Source organism: Sparus aurata, chromosome 1 (genome assembly GCF_900880675.1).
Source record: "Sparus aurata chromosome 1, fSpaAur1.1, whole genome shotgun sequence".
Taxonomy (NCBI): Eukaryota; Metazoa; Chordata; class Actinopteri; order Spariformes; family Sparidae; genus Sparus; species Sparus aurata.
The window spans coordinates 21,458,009-21,475,376 of record NC_044187.1 but is presented as its reverse complement, the minus strand read 5'-3'; the positions used below and the strand labels follow the sequence as shown (position 1 = coordinate 21,475,376).

At 39.5% G+C, this 17,368-nt stretch overlaps 1 protein-coding gene across 9 annotated transcripts in view; it reads left to right on the top strand.

Moving 5' to 3' along the window:
* Positions 1-17,368, top strand: part of grin2bb (glutamate receptor, ionotropic, N-methyl D-aspartate 2B, genome duplicate b) — a 117,783-nt gene that overhangs the window by 78,449 nt on the left and 21,966 nt on the right. For all 9 annotated transcript variants that reach the window (XM_030413640.1, XM_030413631.1, XM_030413624.1 and 6 more), the window contains 6 exons: positions 8,328-8,442; positions 8,657-8,862; positions 10,975-11,146; positions 13,682-13,835; positions 15,570-15,695; positions 16,950-17,179. In XM_030413640.1, the coding sequence (XP_030269500.1) occupies positions 8,328-8,442; positions 8,657-8,862; positions 10,975-11,146; positions 13,682-13,835; positions 15,570-15,695; positions 16,950-17,179 (1,003 nt within the window). The remainder of the gene's footprint in view (positions 1-8,327; positions 8,443-8,656; positions 8,863-10,974; positions 11,147-13,681; positions 13,836-15,569; positions 15,696-16,949; positions 17,180-17,368) is intronic.

Below are 17,368 nucleotides of genomic sequence, written 5' to 3'. Positions count from 1 at the left end.
TGACCTTATGGGGCATGCACACACATTCATACATAAATACATGCATACACCGAAAGCGCAAATAAGCAAACACACACATAGAAGCAGAGCTCCAGAGGCCATCCATTGTTTCCTGGCAGACAGTGAGGACAGGAACGCTCGGATAATGAGAAAATGTGCTCCAAGTGGTTTTGGATGAGGCACTAAGGGGCTTATTTGTGTGTGTGGATGTTGCAGTGAAAGGGATGATTTTTATTATTTGTTTGACTGCGTATGTGCGTTCAAATTCCCTCTCAAATCCCAGCGCTGATATAAAATGCTGAGCTGGTATATATGATGTAAGAGATGATTAATATTTTGTAGTGTTGCTTTCATGTGATCTGATGAGATATTTGTCTTCATGTCTGTTGGCTGGCTGCGTGCGCTCAGTCTGTGGAAAACCTTCTCTGTAGGCCATTTGACCCTTGTGCTGCCTCTCATGCATGTAAGGTGAACATGTTACATCCTAGTTCACCTTTAGAGCTGCTTTTCCTGAAGCGGGAGGGCAGTATTATTACATTTCTTAATGGGAACAATAAAGCGGCTGTCTAATAAATCCTGCTGCTGTTTATTGGAGGGCTGCAGGCTGTTTGATTTCTCTTTGGGGCATCCAGAGCACAAATGATTCTTTCTTTTTAATGGAAGTGGGTTAGAACTTTTAAACATCTGTGTTTCCTCCACGTCGTGTCATTTAGTAATCGTTTCCACTGAGGTCTCTCTTTGGACTGTGTGGATAATTTTGTTTTTGCTCCTAAATTTTTGCTGCTTTTTAGCCCTTTTTTCCTTCTGTTCTTGCTCCGTGTTGCTCCTGCAGTAGTCCCTTCTTTTTTTTCTTTTTTTTTTAGTATTTTTTTGGCCTTTTTATGGCTTTATTGATAGTACAGCTGAAGATATGACAGGAAACAGGGAGAGAGAGAGGGAGAGTGACACGCAACAAAGGGACCCAGGCACTTGGGACACGCGCTCTCCCAACTGAGCTTAACGATGCCCCGGCAGTAGTCCCTTCTTACTGAAAAGCATTTTTACCAAAATTAAGCTAAAATGTTGAATTAGAGAGCGCTGATGGTGCCCTTCCTCTGCCTCCTCCTCCTCCGCCCATTCCACACCTTCTCTCTTTCTCACTCTTCATCAGTCAAAACTGAGGATCCTAATTTTTTGTCTATGCATACAATGTCAGGATGAAGGATTAGTGAGTTTAAGGGACAGATTTACTTCAGTTTTGCTCAATCAACTCTGTTCTATGCTCGTTTTATGCTGCGAGAGGCCTTAAAATGCCACAGAAATAACCATTCAATATTCCATATGGCCTTTTACTTATTGGAATATTCATTGGGTAGACACAGCTGCACATCTGTTATACTGGTTTAGTTTTATTTACTCAAACATAGGAGGATAGGGGACTTTCAGTATATTGGAGAGCACATTTCCTCTCATTCAGTCAAGACAGACTGTCTTATGCGGGATTTTTGAGACATTTTTGCTGACCTTAAATATATTTTTGGAATTTCTGTAATGAAATCTTTTGTTATATATATATATATATATTATAATATATATATTGATATGATTAATTTACAATAAGCTAATATTGGCAGATATGTCTATATGATATAAAACCTTGTCACTTGATCAGCGGCCTTCAGAGCTGTGTGCATTTTACCAAGTGTTAATTCATATTTTCATCATAATTGAACACTGAATGATAAATCTGCCCTTGTGATGTTCATTGAATTTGTGTTTGCATAAACTTGGTTGTCTTTTTTGGTTTTCTTTTACCTTTTACCTCATCAGCTTTTACTTTTGTTAATTTAAGAGTCTTGAGTACTAGGCAAAATGTTGCATTGTTATGCAGTCAGTATATTTATATACATATATATTTTCATTTTACTATTATTTGCACTCAACCAATCTCCAAGTTTGTTCTACAGTCAATGATTTGGCTCTTGTTGTTTTTAAATTAAAAGAATAACAAAAAATGTTGGTTTCTTGAATTCAAGATTTTGGAGAGGTGCACAGTCAGGTGTGTGAAGCCTGGATTAATAATCCCATATCAAAGGAAATTATGTCCACCACACTGACATAAAAAATGTTTGCACCAAAATCAGTAAGTTTGCTATAAAATCAGTGAATGATTTATTTCCCATTGCCAGTAGACAGTATTTCCAATCTGCCTTTTCTGTTTGTTTTCCAGGAAAAAAAGGCAGCAATAGAAAACAGCATGGAGGCCAGTGTCAATGTCACAGATGCTCCTTTCTTATATATTCAATTTCAGTCTCTATTTCAAACTCAACGCCAACTGAACAATGTTTGAGTGCTGCTTGAACAGAGACAAATTAACTATAAACGTCCTTACTTAGAGTAGCTTCATTGCATCGAGCCAGAAAAAGGGCAAAGATAAGCTTGATATTCTGTCTCTACTGATCATAGCTGTTGCGAATGAATACCTGTGACTACTGTAGATTTATTTTTACCGGGACGAAATGCAGATTGTTCCTTTTCCACTGAAGACAAAAGCAAGATGGAAAGGTTTAAATATAGGACCATTGTGAGCACAACAGGTAATTCCTGAGACAGCGGTTGCAAATCAGTAGAAAAACTGTCAGTGGGGTTTTCCTGTTGCGTTGAAGAATACTTAGTTGCAAGTAGGATGAGATCATCAGAGAAATTATTTTGAAAGCTCTCACTGTGTGCCTAATTACCTCCTTTTCTCTATGAATGTAACTTTGAGTAAGGACGGCTTATGTGCTGTTAAGGACACATTATTTTAATGACCACTGGAAAAGTAGTAGTAAAAGTACGTATCAGTATTTGAAGTGTGAATACTGTAGAAGTTCAGTGTCCTTGCCTGTTCAGCCCTTGTTCACATTTGAAATAAGAGGGGGCTCTCTGATACAGTGCTCTGTCTCTCCAGACACCACAGGTAGCCTGTCTGATGTCTCCCTCTCAGTAGTTGTCCTCATGGGCCCAGATCACATGCAGCTCCTGTAGACTCACTTATTAAAGGCTGCAGCTCAAAGAGATTCTCAGCCTTACATCTCTTCTATGTGCAGTACACATCACTCTCTGGGTGTATTTATGATATCAGAGCTGCGCCACCAGCAACACATGAGTCGATGAATAATCAATGAATTAATTTTTTTAGGGTTCAGAATGTGTCATGTAAATTGACCCCAGTAAAGGATATTTCTAGAGTTATATTTGAGTGGAAACGTGAGTTAAGCCACAAATTTATCTTCCAGAAAAGATTTTGATTTGCAGATAAAAATAAAATAAGTAATTTACAAACTGGCGTTTTATGAAAATTATTATCCTTATTCTTCTTTTAACACTCTAAAACGTTAATATGATAATGAAATAAGTGGACAACCCATTCTACCTTCTTAGCCACAGTCGTTAACCGAATGTCTAGAAAATAGATCTTTTTGAAAAAGTAATACAATTTTAGGATGGTACGGCAGTAGAATGTTAATAATGTTATTATGCTCATTCAAATGTGTTCGATTTTTTCCTGAACACTCACATGAACCTGTTATAGTAGCTGAAGTTAATTAGGAGTGAGGGACGGTTGAACAGTTGGGAGTAGGCTGGCAGGGATATATTGTATATTGTTAGTTCACTATTATTATACTGTGTATTTGCTTTCTATAGCAATGGACAAGTTTTCTCAATCAACATATGATTATGAATTAGATTTAATGGATATAGAATAATGTTGCCGTCAGTGTTTATATTGGCTCCCTATACACCTCGCTATTTCTATGCTGTTGTGTTGGCCACTGGGCACACAGTCAGCCAGGAAAATGAAGGTTAAGTGGCGATCCATTCTATTATGGACTAAATGATTGAATAAACTCATGCGCTTTCCCTTTTGGTTGTTATTTGTCACTTTGAGGAAAACTGAAATGATCCAGTTGTTTCAAAATATTGGCACCAAAAATAATACCACACGTTTTTTTCAAGTCAAATGTTTTTCAGTGTTTATTTCACAAAAAAACCCTTTGTTTTCATTCTGTTGAGGGTCATTGGAACTGATAATAATTCTGGAATAACATGTACAGTGGCACATTGTACTGTTGCAGCCCTGGTTATGGGGGTTTCTCACACACTACCAAGCTTGTGCCGCCTTTTTTGGTGCAGTCATGCAATGTCTCCTTCCTTTTAGTATGGATTTAGACATCGATTGCCATGGAAACGGTAAAAGCTTTGAAGCATTTGTGTCAGCTCTTGAAAAGATTATGAGTTTTAATTTGATTGTAATCACAAAGCTACTGTCTGATTTATTCTGGAGTGAACCGAAGTGTACCAGCACTGTACTTCCCATGCCTTACTATAATTTACCATATTCTGTAGTTGCGCTGCACTCAGACACTATTTCCATCCTACAGCACTTGCAGTGTGTAGTACGCATTTCATCAGAAACTGGTAACTCTTCAGAGGCAGGTTTTCTGCAGTCATCCCAGATTATGAGTCATCCACCCAAACCTGATACAGTATGTACATGTGTGCGTGTGTGCGTGCACCACACACTTCCTCACACACATGCACAGCAGGGATATATATTTTTGCATCCCCTGCATTGCAGCGACAGAGAATTTGTGACCCTGTACAGCTTCACTCGGAGATAAAACAAAGTCATATCAAATGCCTATGAAATATGTCTGAAGAGATCTTAGAAGGAAAAAAGGGGTATTGTGTCAGTGTCTCTGTAACTAAAAAATAAATTCCGCTCACAGCCAGTGATTAGTTGGTGAACAGTTGGTGAGCGAGGCGCACACACGCGCTGCATATGGCTGTGATGAAGCCGCACAAGGTTTTTTTTCTTCTCCTTCTTTCAACAGAGTCAGAGGGGAATTCTGACATGAGAAGGGATCAAACGGCACATAAAAGCTACATCAATAGTACAGGGATACAAAATGATAAACAGAGCAGCCTCCTCTGCTGTAAAATCTCAGCATGCATCAGTCTTTGTAAAGGCACAGGTTAATGTACGGGCAGATGAGTCCTATTGATGTGTGATTCAACGCGCTGCTCTGAGGTGAGATGGAGAGATTGATCTGAGAGTGAAAGACAGCATGAGGGGAAGTGGGTAAACACTCAGGTTTAGACAGAAAAATACTCCTTTTCTCTCTTTCAACTAGCCTCTCTCGGGCGAGATTACTGTTCCCATGGCAACGCAGCTGATTGCATTGAAATTGCTGTGGTTGTGGGTGCCATGGCAACACATTACATTACATTATACTGGTGTTAAGAGCCCGAATGTGTTCGTGTTGTGTATACGTAGACATGACAAGATGGCGCTCTTCACAGTACGACGTCACAGTACCTTCTCAGTCATTTTGCGTGTTTTAACAACTATTTTGTCTAATACTTGTTTTTTTGTATATTTTTTTATTTATTATATGAGCATCTTTGTATTATGTGTATGTAATTCTATTTTTATTACTTGACTGAGAGATCCACTCAAGAATTCAGAATCAGAATCAGGTTTATTAAGTTGATGTTTTCACCAACTAGGAACTGACATGGCTGTTTTGGTTCATAACAGTAAACAGAGGAGAAGCATACAGAAAGATAAAAATGCAAATACTGCAAGTTTAGAGGAATAGAAATTTGAAAATATAGTATAGAAATATATATAGAAATCAACATGTCACATAATGCCCTTATACACTTGTTGTCATCGTACCTTAGCTGAACTGAGGCCGTTACTGGTCACATGGGTCGCACTGAGGTCCGGATGGCAACAAGTCGAGATCTCCTGAGCCTCCACCTTGAGCCTCCACCTTGGTTCCCCATTCACACCGAGATTAGGTATAGCAGGCTAATCCCATGTTAAATGTACATTACAGCATTTTCAGTGTGCTGGCCATCCAGTATGCAGCAATAAGCATTTCATGGAGACTTGCATCATATTATTGACTTTCTCAAAGAATGTAGCCTACTTAGGTCTGGGTGCGTGCGTGTGTGTGTGTGTGTGTGAGAGAGAGAGAGAGAGAGGTGCGATATAAATAAAGTTGAAGACGTTACAGATAGAGGTACTGAATGTTCTAGTAGGAGGTACTTGCGATAACATCTTGGGTAAGTTTCAGGCCACATTGCTCATCTGTTGTCTGCGTTTATTGTGTTCACTTGTGAATAGATTTTTTTTTTTTCACACCTTGACTTGGTTGGAGATGACGGTGGGTAAATTGTGCACTCCTTTTTAAAAAAGTTTGCACGCACATATACACACGCGGGGCCCCTCAATATTTATTTCTCCGGTGGATTGTTTCAGAGGCAGAGCGTCTCCATGGTGATGGCAGCCCACAGATAGGGACGAGAGTGAGGAAAGGAGGCGGCAGGGAGAATCTGCCACTGCCGTACTCTTGTTGACACATATATGATGATGTGTCTCTCTTTCACCTTTCAGTCCTGGTTTGATATTGGTCTTTGACTTTCACTCTTACAGCTTCCTGGTGCTCTTTCTTTATATTTCTCAATCTGATTCGGTGCCGTATGCTTAACCAAGCTTTAAACTGGGCCGTCGTTGAAATGTTCTACGTTAACTGAGAAACTGCTGGCACATTGGATCATTTAAGTCAGAGAACAGAACAGCAGCATTACAAACTGTCACCCTCCTAGAACCCTGTGATTCTGCTTTTGCAGTTTCTTTTTTTCATGCATAAATACAATGTATATGAATTTACATAACGCCCTTATTTCTAAAAAGTTTGGGCGCTGCAAAAAATGCAAATAAAATCAGGATGCAAAAATTAGCAAATTACAAATTGTGAGGCCACATAGTAATATCCTTTATACATTATGTGTTTCGCTAAGTGGCGAACCTCACCCCATCCTTGCCTGTGAACAGCTGAGCCTTTCAAGGAAGGATCACCTGTTACTAATTAGCCTGTTCAACTGCTGAATGTTTTAAACAGGTGTGATCTTGAGCTTCTACAACACCTCCACAAATACACACAAATATACATATATACAAAACACATAAAACATACACACTGTAAAAATAAACCCGTTATAAGGCACTTCGATAAAATGGTTTTGCAGAAGTAATTTAAGAGAAGATGCTCTCTGGCATGTCATTTCACGATTGGGATGTTCTACCTGCAGTGACAACTGGCTTAAGGACCTAAAATAGTATCTTTCTTCTAAAGGTATAATACAGACATATGATAAGATACATAACAATATATAAAATGCCAAAAGAGTAATCAAACATCAACAAAGCAAATGTGTTGAAAAGCATAGTGTGAAACCTGTGGGTGTATGATATTATACATAGCCAGACATTATTTTCTGGACGATGTATCGACACATTTCACAGATTAACATAACTACTATTTCACTGCCAAGTATTTGAACTGAATATTTGACAGCACTGACTCATTACAAATACCAGCCGAGTACGCTTCGTGATTGAAATGTTTTGGCTCAATACTAAAATGTTCAAGACATTTGAGGATATTTTTAAAATCCTTGATTTCATATGTGCACTTTCTCCAATCACCATCCCAACTATTTTAAACTGAATACTGAATACATTACTCTTACGACCTCTGTAGAAAAGTTTATCGCCTCTTACACTGTGATAGCAGTGTTGTGCTGATGATCATGTTGTATCGTAGCCTTGAAAACTGCATTAATCAATTTTCAATCATGTGTTATGTGAAAGATGTTGCAAAGATGAACCCACAGAGAATTTTAACTCAACTCCACGGAGCATTTTAGCGCCTTTCATCTCATTATTTTGCCTCTGCTCCTCCACAACTTTACTTTTATGGTTCAAGCTCTCTTGAATCTTGTTTCCAGTGAGAGATTTCAGCAGAAAAGTTCTAGAAATTGCTGAGATGTACACTACCTGCTTAGCATCAAACAGCAGACCGACAAGGAAGTAGCTGGTGAATACAGTGGAGCTGCTCAAGAGCCAAATTTTCCCGTTAAGAGTTGGTGGAGACCAAAGACAGAGCTCAGAGAGAGTGAACATTGGACTAAAGGAATGCTAATGTGTGTCTCCTGGATGTGTGAAGAAAAAAACATTTGGATGTGATAAAGAAAAACCAAATAGTTAATGTAGTTTTAAAGAAATGCCATATTTCTAGCTGCCAATGCAGGAGAAGTTGAGACAAGTGGTCTTTAGTTGCTTGCAGTTAGCAACCTCCCTGTTAAATCCTACACCCTGGACCTTTAATTATATATAAATCTAAAATGATTGTAAACTTGAGTTGTGGCACACAATAGAAATAATGTTGAAAGTCAAAATTCTGCTTACAGATACACATTTATCTAATTCATACTTGAATTCTCATTCTAAGGTACCTGATGAATGTGACCTTTGAAGGCCGAAACCTGTCCTTCAGCGAGGAGGGTCATCAGATGTTCCCCAAGCTGGTCATAATTCTTCTAGACAAGGATAGACAATGGGACAGGGTGAATATCTTCTCTTTTTTTCTCTCCTACAATTACTCTCTTCTGTGTAATGTTCCTTCCTTCCTCTTTTCCTCTAAACTGTCATCTGCCTGTTTTTACTTCTGGTTTATCTTTTTTTACCCTCTGTGATCTGTCTGTCACTTTTTCTTTGCCACTTGACGTACCTGTTACAGTATCCTGTATCAAAAAGCTGTCCTCCCACTCACTCACATAGGTTGGCAAGTGGGAGAGAGGCTCTTTGACGATGAGGTACCATGTGTGGCCTCGCTTTGAGCTGTACTCGGGTGCGGAGGAGCGTGAGGACCACCTGTCCATCGTCACTCTGGAGGAGGCGCCGTTTGTCATCGTGGAGGACGTGGACCCTCTCAGTGGCACCTGCATGAGGAACACTGTGCCGTGCCGCAAACAGCTCAAACTCAGGTGAGAATTTAGGTTTAGTTAGTTTTCTCCTTCTTCAGATTCACTGTTGGAATCCAGGAGGAATATTAAAGAATCAGGTTTTAAAAATAGAACACTTTAATGAATCTTAGTGTGAGGCATATTGATTTATGCATCAATATGGCTGCAAAATGAATTATTTAAAAGGTTTCTGGTATAGTATGTAATGTTTTAAATGTATTCAAAGTCATTTGTCACACCTTACAAATCACAGGTGGTTATAAAATAACATTAAACACCAACGGCTGCATCTGAGTTTAGCAGAATATTATGCAAAGTGTGAATGAAAGCAAAGGAAATGGATTAATGCTATCATGAAACACGCATGTATCGAGGAAAGCTCACAGTCATAAATTATTGTACATTTTCCTTGAATTTTCCCTTTGGCATCTTTGTTTATAATTTTCCCGTCACTGCAGGAAGCTGTAGTGACGCTCCTGCTTTTTCTTCACTTTAATAATATAATCGTTTTCATAATCGCTCGCTCCTCCACTGTATAATTACCTCCACTTGCCTCACTACTGCTAACTAGATCATTGTCTTGGTTTCTGTCACTGTTTTCCTCCCTCCCCCCACCTCTTCACCCTGACCCTCTCGGTATCCACTTCTCCTTGGTGTGTGATAATGAATTTTCTTCAATGGCCTCCTTTTCTATCACTGGCCTACCTGAAATCTCCTGAGGGTGTCCCACATCTTCTGGCTCAGTGGTTCTTTTATTGACTGATCTTTCACCCTGTTCTTTCTCCTATTCCCTTATTCCCCTTTTCTCCATCCCTCTGCCTGTCTGTCTGTCTGTCTCTTCCTTCAAAGAAATCCTCACATTCAACATTTTCAGGGATAGGCAACATTCTGCCAGAGAGAATATGCTGGATTTCTCTCCAGCCAGAAACACTTAATGAGCCTGATGTACAGAGCTGTGCAGATTTGTCTTTGTATGCACAAAAGCAGAGTAGATGCCGACTTAGTGCCAAATAGATGAGCATCACAGTTCACCTATATTCTGTGTTGTACAGTTTGTACTTTATTGCAGTAATCATGGTTTCAAGATTTTTATTATTTTTATTATTTATTTTTTTCTTGATTAATCATTGGGAGATGTCAGGTAATTGTTGATAAACACATATCTCTGTGTTGAAGATAATATCTTACTTTTTTTGACTAACGGCCCAAAATACCAAAATATTTTTAACAGCAGCATATCATCATATTTGAGACGCTGCAACAATTAATGTTTGACTATAACAATTAATTGATGATCCAATTAATTTTCAGGTTTACCATTTAGGTTTACCTCAGGTGGTTTCACTGAACAGCTCCTGGTGTCTTCTGTTTTTTAACTTATGCTTATCAATGAAACAACCTGGTTGAGTTTTTAGTTGGAATTGGGGATCTAAATAATTCTTCGCTGCTTATTAAAAATGTATCAACTGACAATCATTGATGGGCAAAAATGCATCAAAACATGTATATTTACAAATAACAAATACTTGCCTGTGAAAAATATCAAAATAAGATAAATGAATATTGGCATGAGAAGGTGCATGTAGTTAAAATGCAAGTCAATTTTCACTTCTTATACAAACTGATTTTATTTAATTTTACCCAGTTAGTAGCCTCAAAATGTTTTTGATTTTGGTGGGCCAGTTGTTGAAAAGCGACTGCCTTGAGCTCTGCACTTGGTGTTTACTTTTTCTGTTCTTTTAACTCTAACTGATGCTGCCTGCCCTGATTTTGCATCGAATATAAATTTGTGGTTCAGTGTCCGAGTTCAAAATCCTTTTCTAATGGAAAAACCTTTAACATTCTTCACATATTATTAATGATTACCTGATGATCGAACTATCAATTAAAGAAATGCCTTAAAATTTTCATCCCAAAAAAGCCCCCAAAAAAACCTACATACCTGATAACCTGCACAGGGATCCTGGCTGTTCTTACTTGTGTTCCATTATTAAATTTAATCTCTGCTACTGTCCTCTCTCTGTAATCTACTCGTCTTATGTACCTGAAATCTAAATAAAAGTCTGTTTATTTTCCCCTGTTCCCCTATCTTTATTTCCTCTCCCTCCTCCTCCTCTCTATACCACCTCCCAGCAATCAGACAGGTGATTCAGGGATTTACATCAAGCGCTGCTGCAAAGGTTTCTGTATAGACATCTTGAAGAAGATCGCCAAGGCAGTCAAATTCACCTACGACCTGTACCTGGTCACCAATGGTAAACATGGAAAAAAGGTTAATGGGACGTGGAACGGCATGGTCGGAGAGGTGAGGACATTTCTCTTTATTTAACACAATCACTGTCTATTCCGCATGTTTTTGATAAATTAGTTTCACAGATCTGCAGTGGACAGATGGTTGTACAGAAGAAAAAAGATGGATGATGTTCTGATAAGCCTGGCTCAACACTAGAAAGATGGCTGTAAACAGTTGTAAAATGCCCAGAATGACACTTTGGTTGATTTCAAACAGAAATGCTGGCACATCAGCTGATTGTGGATTTCACACCTGGCAGAACACTGGATACATCGCCATACAAGCATTATTAAACCATCAGTATGACTAACAACAGCAATGAATGAAATATTGAATCATATTAATCATACCTCCTCCTCCACCCCTACACCCAGTCCCGGACGCTGCGCTCATCAGGCACACACCAGCTCTCCATCCCTCACACCAAACTACAAACCTTTGGTGACAGAGCCTTCCGTGTGACAGCCCCCACTCTCTGGAACACTCTCCCAGCTGAAATCTGCAGACAGACTTCTCTGGAGACTTTCAAAAGAGACTTAAAAAACCCCATCTTTTTAATAAGGCCTATCAGCTCTGGATTCAGCCAAATCAATCAACTTTTCTATTTTTATCTTTTATGTATTTTTTTGTTTATCCATTTATTCCTTGTTTTGTTTGTTCTATTTTGTTAAGTGTCCTTGGGTACCCTGAAAGGCACTATACAAATTAAATGTATTATTATTATTATTATTATATTCAGTGTGTGCCATTACAACCAGTGTAGTACACCAGGGTATTCACTGTTTCTGAAGGTCTGTTTATTGACCAACACACTAGTGATCAAATCATATACAGCAGCAGTAAGTACAGAAATACATTTCATAATGCAGTTTGTAGACAAGGCTTTTCACTTGTCCAGTTGGGAATAAAAAAAGACACTGACATAAATGTAAAGCCACAAATATTCTTGCACATCAAGAAAGATATGACAATCTCCCCTCCAACTCACTTGCCTGCCGGATTTATGAGCCCAACATGGCATTTTATGAGCCCAAGGCAATCAAGTAATCCTTATTGTTGAGTCCTGCCACGACAGTACAAGAATATATATGTCATAACAAGGTTGTGGGTTATGTAAAGTGACAAATAGGAAACTAATCCCGCAATGTCGACTTTTCAGGCAATATTGGGGAGTTGCAAACGAGGGAACACAAATACTAACCCTCCCACACAGAACTGTGGCAATTAAAACCAAAATGCAGTGTTGCTTTTTTGGTCATTATGCCACCATATTTCCTGTGAGAACACACCAACATCGTAAAAAGTTGATTTCACTACCAGCTGAAAAATGCAGCAGCTATGAATTAATATGTCTTCAATTAAATTAATTTTAATTTCTTCATTTGTTTTCTGAGTTCATTTATTCGTTTTTGTATGTTTGTTGTTTTTTTAATATCTTTCTCTTCCCCTTTTCTCGTCACTGCTGAGGCAGTTTGTAACTCACTTTCTTTACAATATAAATACAAGGCACTAAGACTATTTTGTTAAAAATCAGTTAAACAAGCTGGTAAATATGTAATCAAGTACTGATACTTGTACAACTACAAGCAGAGAGAGTGTTAAAGGGCTCATAGGAATTTATCTTTATGATGGGGCTAATTATTTTGTCTGAATGTTTCTTTATGACTCTTTATGAGTTTCTCACAGTCTCTGTCGGCCATAGAGCACTTGTTCCCCCACAACCTGGCCTGAGGGGGAGCTGTGATCAATTCCGCAAAAACCTCAGGAGGAGGACAATGACGCTCCTAATCAGAGATGGAGGAAGAAATAGACATAGAGAAAGAGAAAATGATTGGGGAAAAGACAGAGGCAGGGAGAAGACAGCCTCAGGGAAAGACCCACTTCTCTCCTGCACACATAACACATCAGACATCCAGCAGAATGCAGCCTTTATAGATCAGCGTGATGTCTGACAGAATTGATTATGGCTTCAAACAAGCAACTTTATTAAGAGTTACGATGCATAACGTACTTAAAGATTACAGCATCTTTACTATCTGTTTTAAAACTCTTGAAATTTACGTCAGCATAAAGTCAACACTATGCAAATGTACAGTTCACGCATGCATGGATGCATTAGTGCCTCAGTGCCTAAATAAGCAGCTAATGATTTAATTTGAATGGGGGGGGGGGACAACAGATGCAGAAAACAGAATGAGAGAGCGAGCAGAAAAAGAAGTGTAACAAACACAGAGAGAAAAACAGTGTGTTGGATTCCTGTTCACTCTCGCATGCATACAGTATACCTTATTAGCAGTCTTTGTGCTCCATTTTTATTCATGGCCCGAGGCACCTGAAAGTAAGATCTAAATATACTGGAACACACACAGGGACGCGAACAATGACCCAGTGTTGTAATAATCCTCTTGCTTCCGTTCTAGTAAAGAAATGTCTCAAATATCTGGCAGAGATGGTTGCTCATGTTTCTCTTACGTTTAGCATCATACGCCTGCTGACCTTTTTCGTTTCCCTTCTGTCTGTCTCTGTCTGTCTGCGGTCAACCCTCAGGTGGTGTTGAAGAATGCCCACATGGCGGTGGGTTCACTCACCATCAACGAGGAGAGGTCAGAGGTCATCGACTTCTCTGTGCCCTTCATCGAAACCGGGATCAGCGTCATGGTGTCACGTAGCAATGGAACCGTCTCCCCCTCCGCCTTTCTTGGTGAGCACACACACACACACACACACACACACACACACACACCCAATTCTATAAAAAGGCAAATGAAGTACATTTTTTATTTTTTTAAATTAATTATCTTATTATGCAACAGCTGTAGAATCACAGACTTAAGTAGCAGCGTTATAAGCACGGTGACATATAAAAGAGTATTATTTAAAAATAAAAAATGTACCTTGACCTAGACAGATGCTTTTAATTGTATCAAACACACCAAAGTTGTAATGGAATTTGGTTCAAATTCGCTTTGAAAGGTGTTTTAAAGGTTGTAATTCTTAGCAATTTAGTCCTAGTTGGTTTGGTTTCACCTGTGATTATAGTGGTAACAGCAAGGGCAATTTAATACAACAGGTCCCTAAATTCTGTTGGCTGCAAACTCTCAGCGAACAGCTGCTCTTTTGGAAATACAACGGGAGAGCAACTGGTGTATCTGAACACAGAGCAACCAAACAAACTCAAGTTGTTTTAACAAGGAAGTTAAAGAAAACCCTTTTTTTATCATGTCATGAACAACTGTGATCTGATCTTTTCAAAGGAAGTTGGTTACATTGCTGAGGAGTAGCAACTCTTCATCTAATAGCTCCTTCTAGTTACATTAAAAATGCTTGTTTTGCAGATATATTTTTGATTAACTGTCCTTATATAACTTGCTGTATATAGGTGGGTTTACAACGCAGGTTCACTCTTAAATGATTTACAGAGGCTGCTTTCAGTCAATTAAAACATTTCCAGTAAATGTTCCTACAGCAAATACCATTGCACATTTAAGTGGAAAACCTGAAAGCTGTAGTTATAAACTTGACAGGACAGAAGAAATCCTCCAGAGGAAACAGAATGAAACTTTCAGCTTCTGAAATAAATCTAATATGTATTTTTGATATCTCTGATGAAACTCTGGATTTATCAGGAGGACGTTTTCTTTTCTCCAAACAGTTTCACTCTGTGAACCGTGACTGTGAGTGTGACTAGATGTGTTGAAGAACACTGAAAATTAATGAACATTGGATCCGATCATGTCAGCATGTCAGGAGATTTAAATAACCAATGAAGTTAAGCTGCTCTGCCTACATAAATACACACAGCATCTCTTAATGGAGAGACGCACCTTAGAGCGGGCACACCTGGCTTTTAAAGGTAATGGGAGATGACACTCTGTTTGGTTTAATTCATGTTATGCCCAAAACACAGCTATAATTAATTAACAGTCTAAATACAGCCCCTCTGTGCCCTGCTCTTTACTCTTTTCCCATATTATGTGCTGTTAACTAAGCAGAGGGGTCACGTCACACTATATACTGTTTATAACTGGGCATTTTCGTCTGCTGATGAAGGTGTTATGATCCAATCGCAAGCTTCAAAGCTTCTAAATGGATCTTGTAGTGAGATTGGTTCAATACAGTGCTACTGTTGTGCTTGTCACAGCCTATTCTGTGTGTGAAAATTGCAAAGCAGAGTGCAAGTGGTGAAGGATGTGCCCATTTCAATGAGTACATCTGTCCATTCACACCTGCCGACCGTCCTCGTAGTTTCTCTCCTGAGTAGCGCTGGTTAGTGTTCACACAGACTCAAATAAAATCCATCAATGTACAACAATGAGCACACAGAGTATAACATTTGAATACAAATAATCAAGCTGATACCAGGGGGGATTTTATAATTTCCTTTCATTTGGTTTAATGAACTTCCCACAACCCCCACCCCCTCTCTGTGTTTTAGAGCCCTTCAGCGCTGATGTCTGGGTGATGATGTTTGTGATGTTGCTTATCGTCTCGGCCGTGGCTGTGTTTGTGTTTGAGTACTTCAGCCCGGTGGGTTACAATCGCTGTCTGGCAGACGGGAGAGGTGAGAGGACTGCACACACACACACACACACACACACACACACACACACTCTCACACTGCTCAGATTCAGTCAATCCATTGTCCAAAAAGGTGACAATAAGGAACATTTTCAGACTAAAATGAAGACTGAGGTGGCAGGTTTTGTTACCTTGAATGCACTATTCAAATGGAGCACTCCGTGCGCCAAATTACTTTAACAATCCTGTCTGAATGAGTGCAACTGGAGCACGGGGACTTACGCTGCTCGATGTCTTGAAGTACTTATCTACATCTACAGTTGCTTAAGCTCTTCCACTAATGAAAAGGATCATTGACAGGAACCAGACAGGTGACCTTAAGTATTCTTAGCATCCCTGTGAGAACAAAGACTCCTCTCTTCTCGCACTACAACAGCTTTTTTCTGTTGTTCCATTCTCAAATATTACACAACGTTGCTGCAGCTCAGGCTGTAAAACCTGATGAATGCACTTAAGTAGATCTATTACCATACACTGAAAATATGTGTCAGGTTTAATGGGGTCTGACAGTATGAAACAACACTACCCTGTTGAATCACATTCGGTTCCAGCAGGCCGTTCAAATCAATGTGCCCATCAAAATCAATGGTTCAGATTCAATCTATTTTTTTTTTCTGCAGGTTTTATACACCCAGCCCTGTTTGACTCTCAGGATTGCATTATACTGCCACAACGTCAGCCGCTCAAGATAAAATCAGAGGAGTGTTATATTGCTGCTCACAGCCTTTTTTATCAAGAACGAGAGGGGATAAGAGTAACAGTGTGTGATTTGGAGTTATGTTTCCTTACATAGTGATTTCTGAATGTCTTCAGTCATAGCAACAGTGAGGTTCAATCACCTGGTTATGTAAGGATGTCGTCCCATACCACTGCTCCAGCTGTAGCATAATTATAGCCCATCATGCCCCCCTCGTCTCTCTCTTTTTTCCCCTGTCTCTGATGCCACATAGTTACAGTAGGTAGTGTTTCCATCCTGCTACCTTGCCATAGTGCCGTAGAGGTAGGTGGAGCAGAGGTAGTATGTAACAGCAGGTTGTCACAGCGATGGCTGGGGTGCCTGATGTGGACTAGAGATAACATCCTGTGATTACTGACAAACGTCTTTTTCACTGCCATCCATCAAGCTCCTCGCATAATGCCGATCATCAGTAAATACAGATAAAGTAAAGTAGATTTTCTTCTTGCATCCTTTTCCGTCCATCTTTTTCTACTCCCTCTTCTTATGTGTCACTCCCAGAGCCTGGCGGTCCCTCCTTCACCATCGGCAAGGCCATCTGGCTGCTCTGGGGTCTGGTTTTCAACAACTCCGTCCCTGTGCAGAATCCTAAAGGTACCACCAGCAAGATCATGGTGTCAGTGTGGGCCTTCTTCGCTGTCATCTTCCTGGCCTCCTACACTGCCAACCTGGCTGCCTTCATGATCCAGGAGGAGTACATCGACCAGGTGTCGGGCCTGTCAGATAAAAAGGTGTGAATTAGAGGCAATGATAGAGGGCTGTGGGGTGGAGGAACAGGTGTGTGAGAGTATGTGACGTGGGAAGTTTTGACACACACCTGTGTGAGTGTGAAGAAACTTCATGATTTAAGGGCTGCAGCTAATGATTATTTTCATTTTTTATTCCTTATTTCATTTCATTTAATTTCTATGTATCTTTGT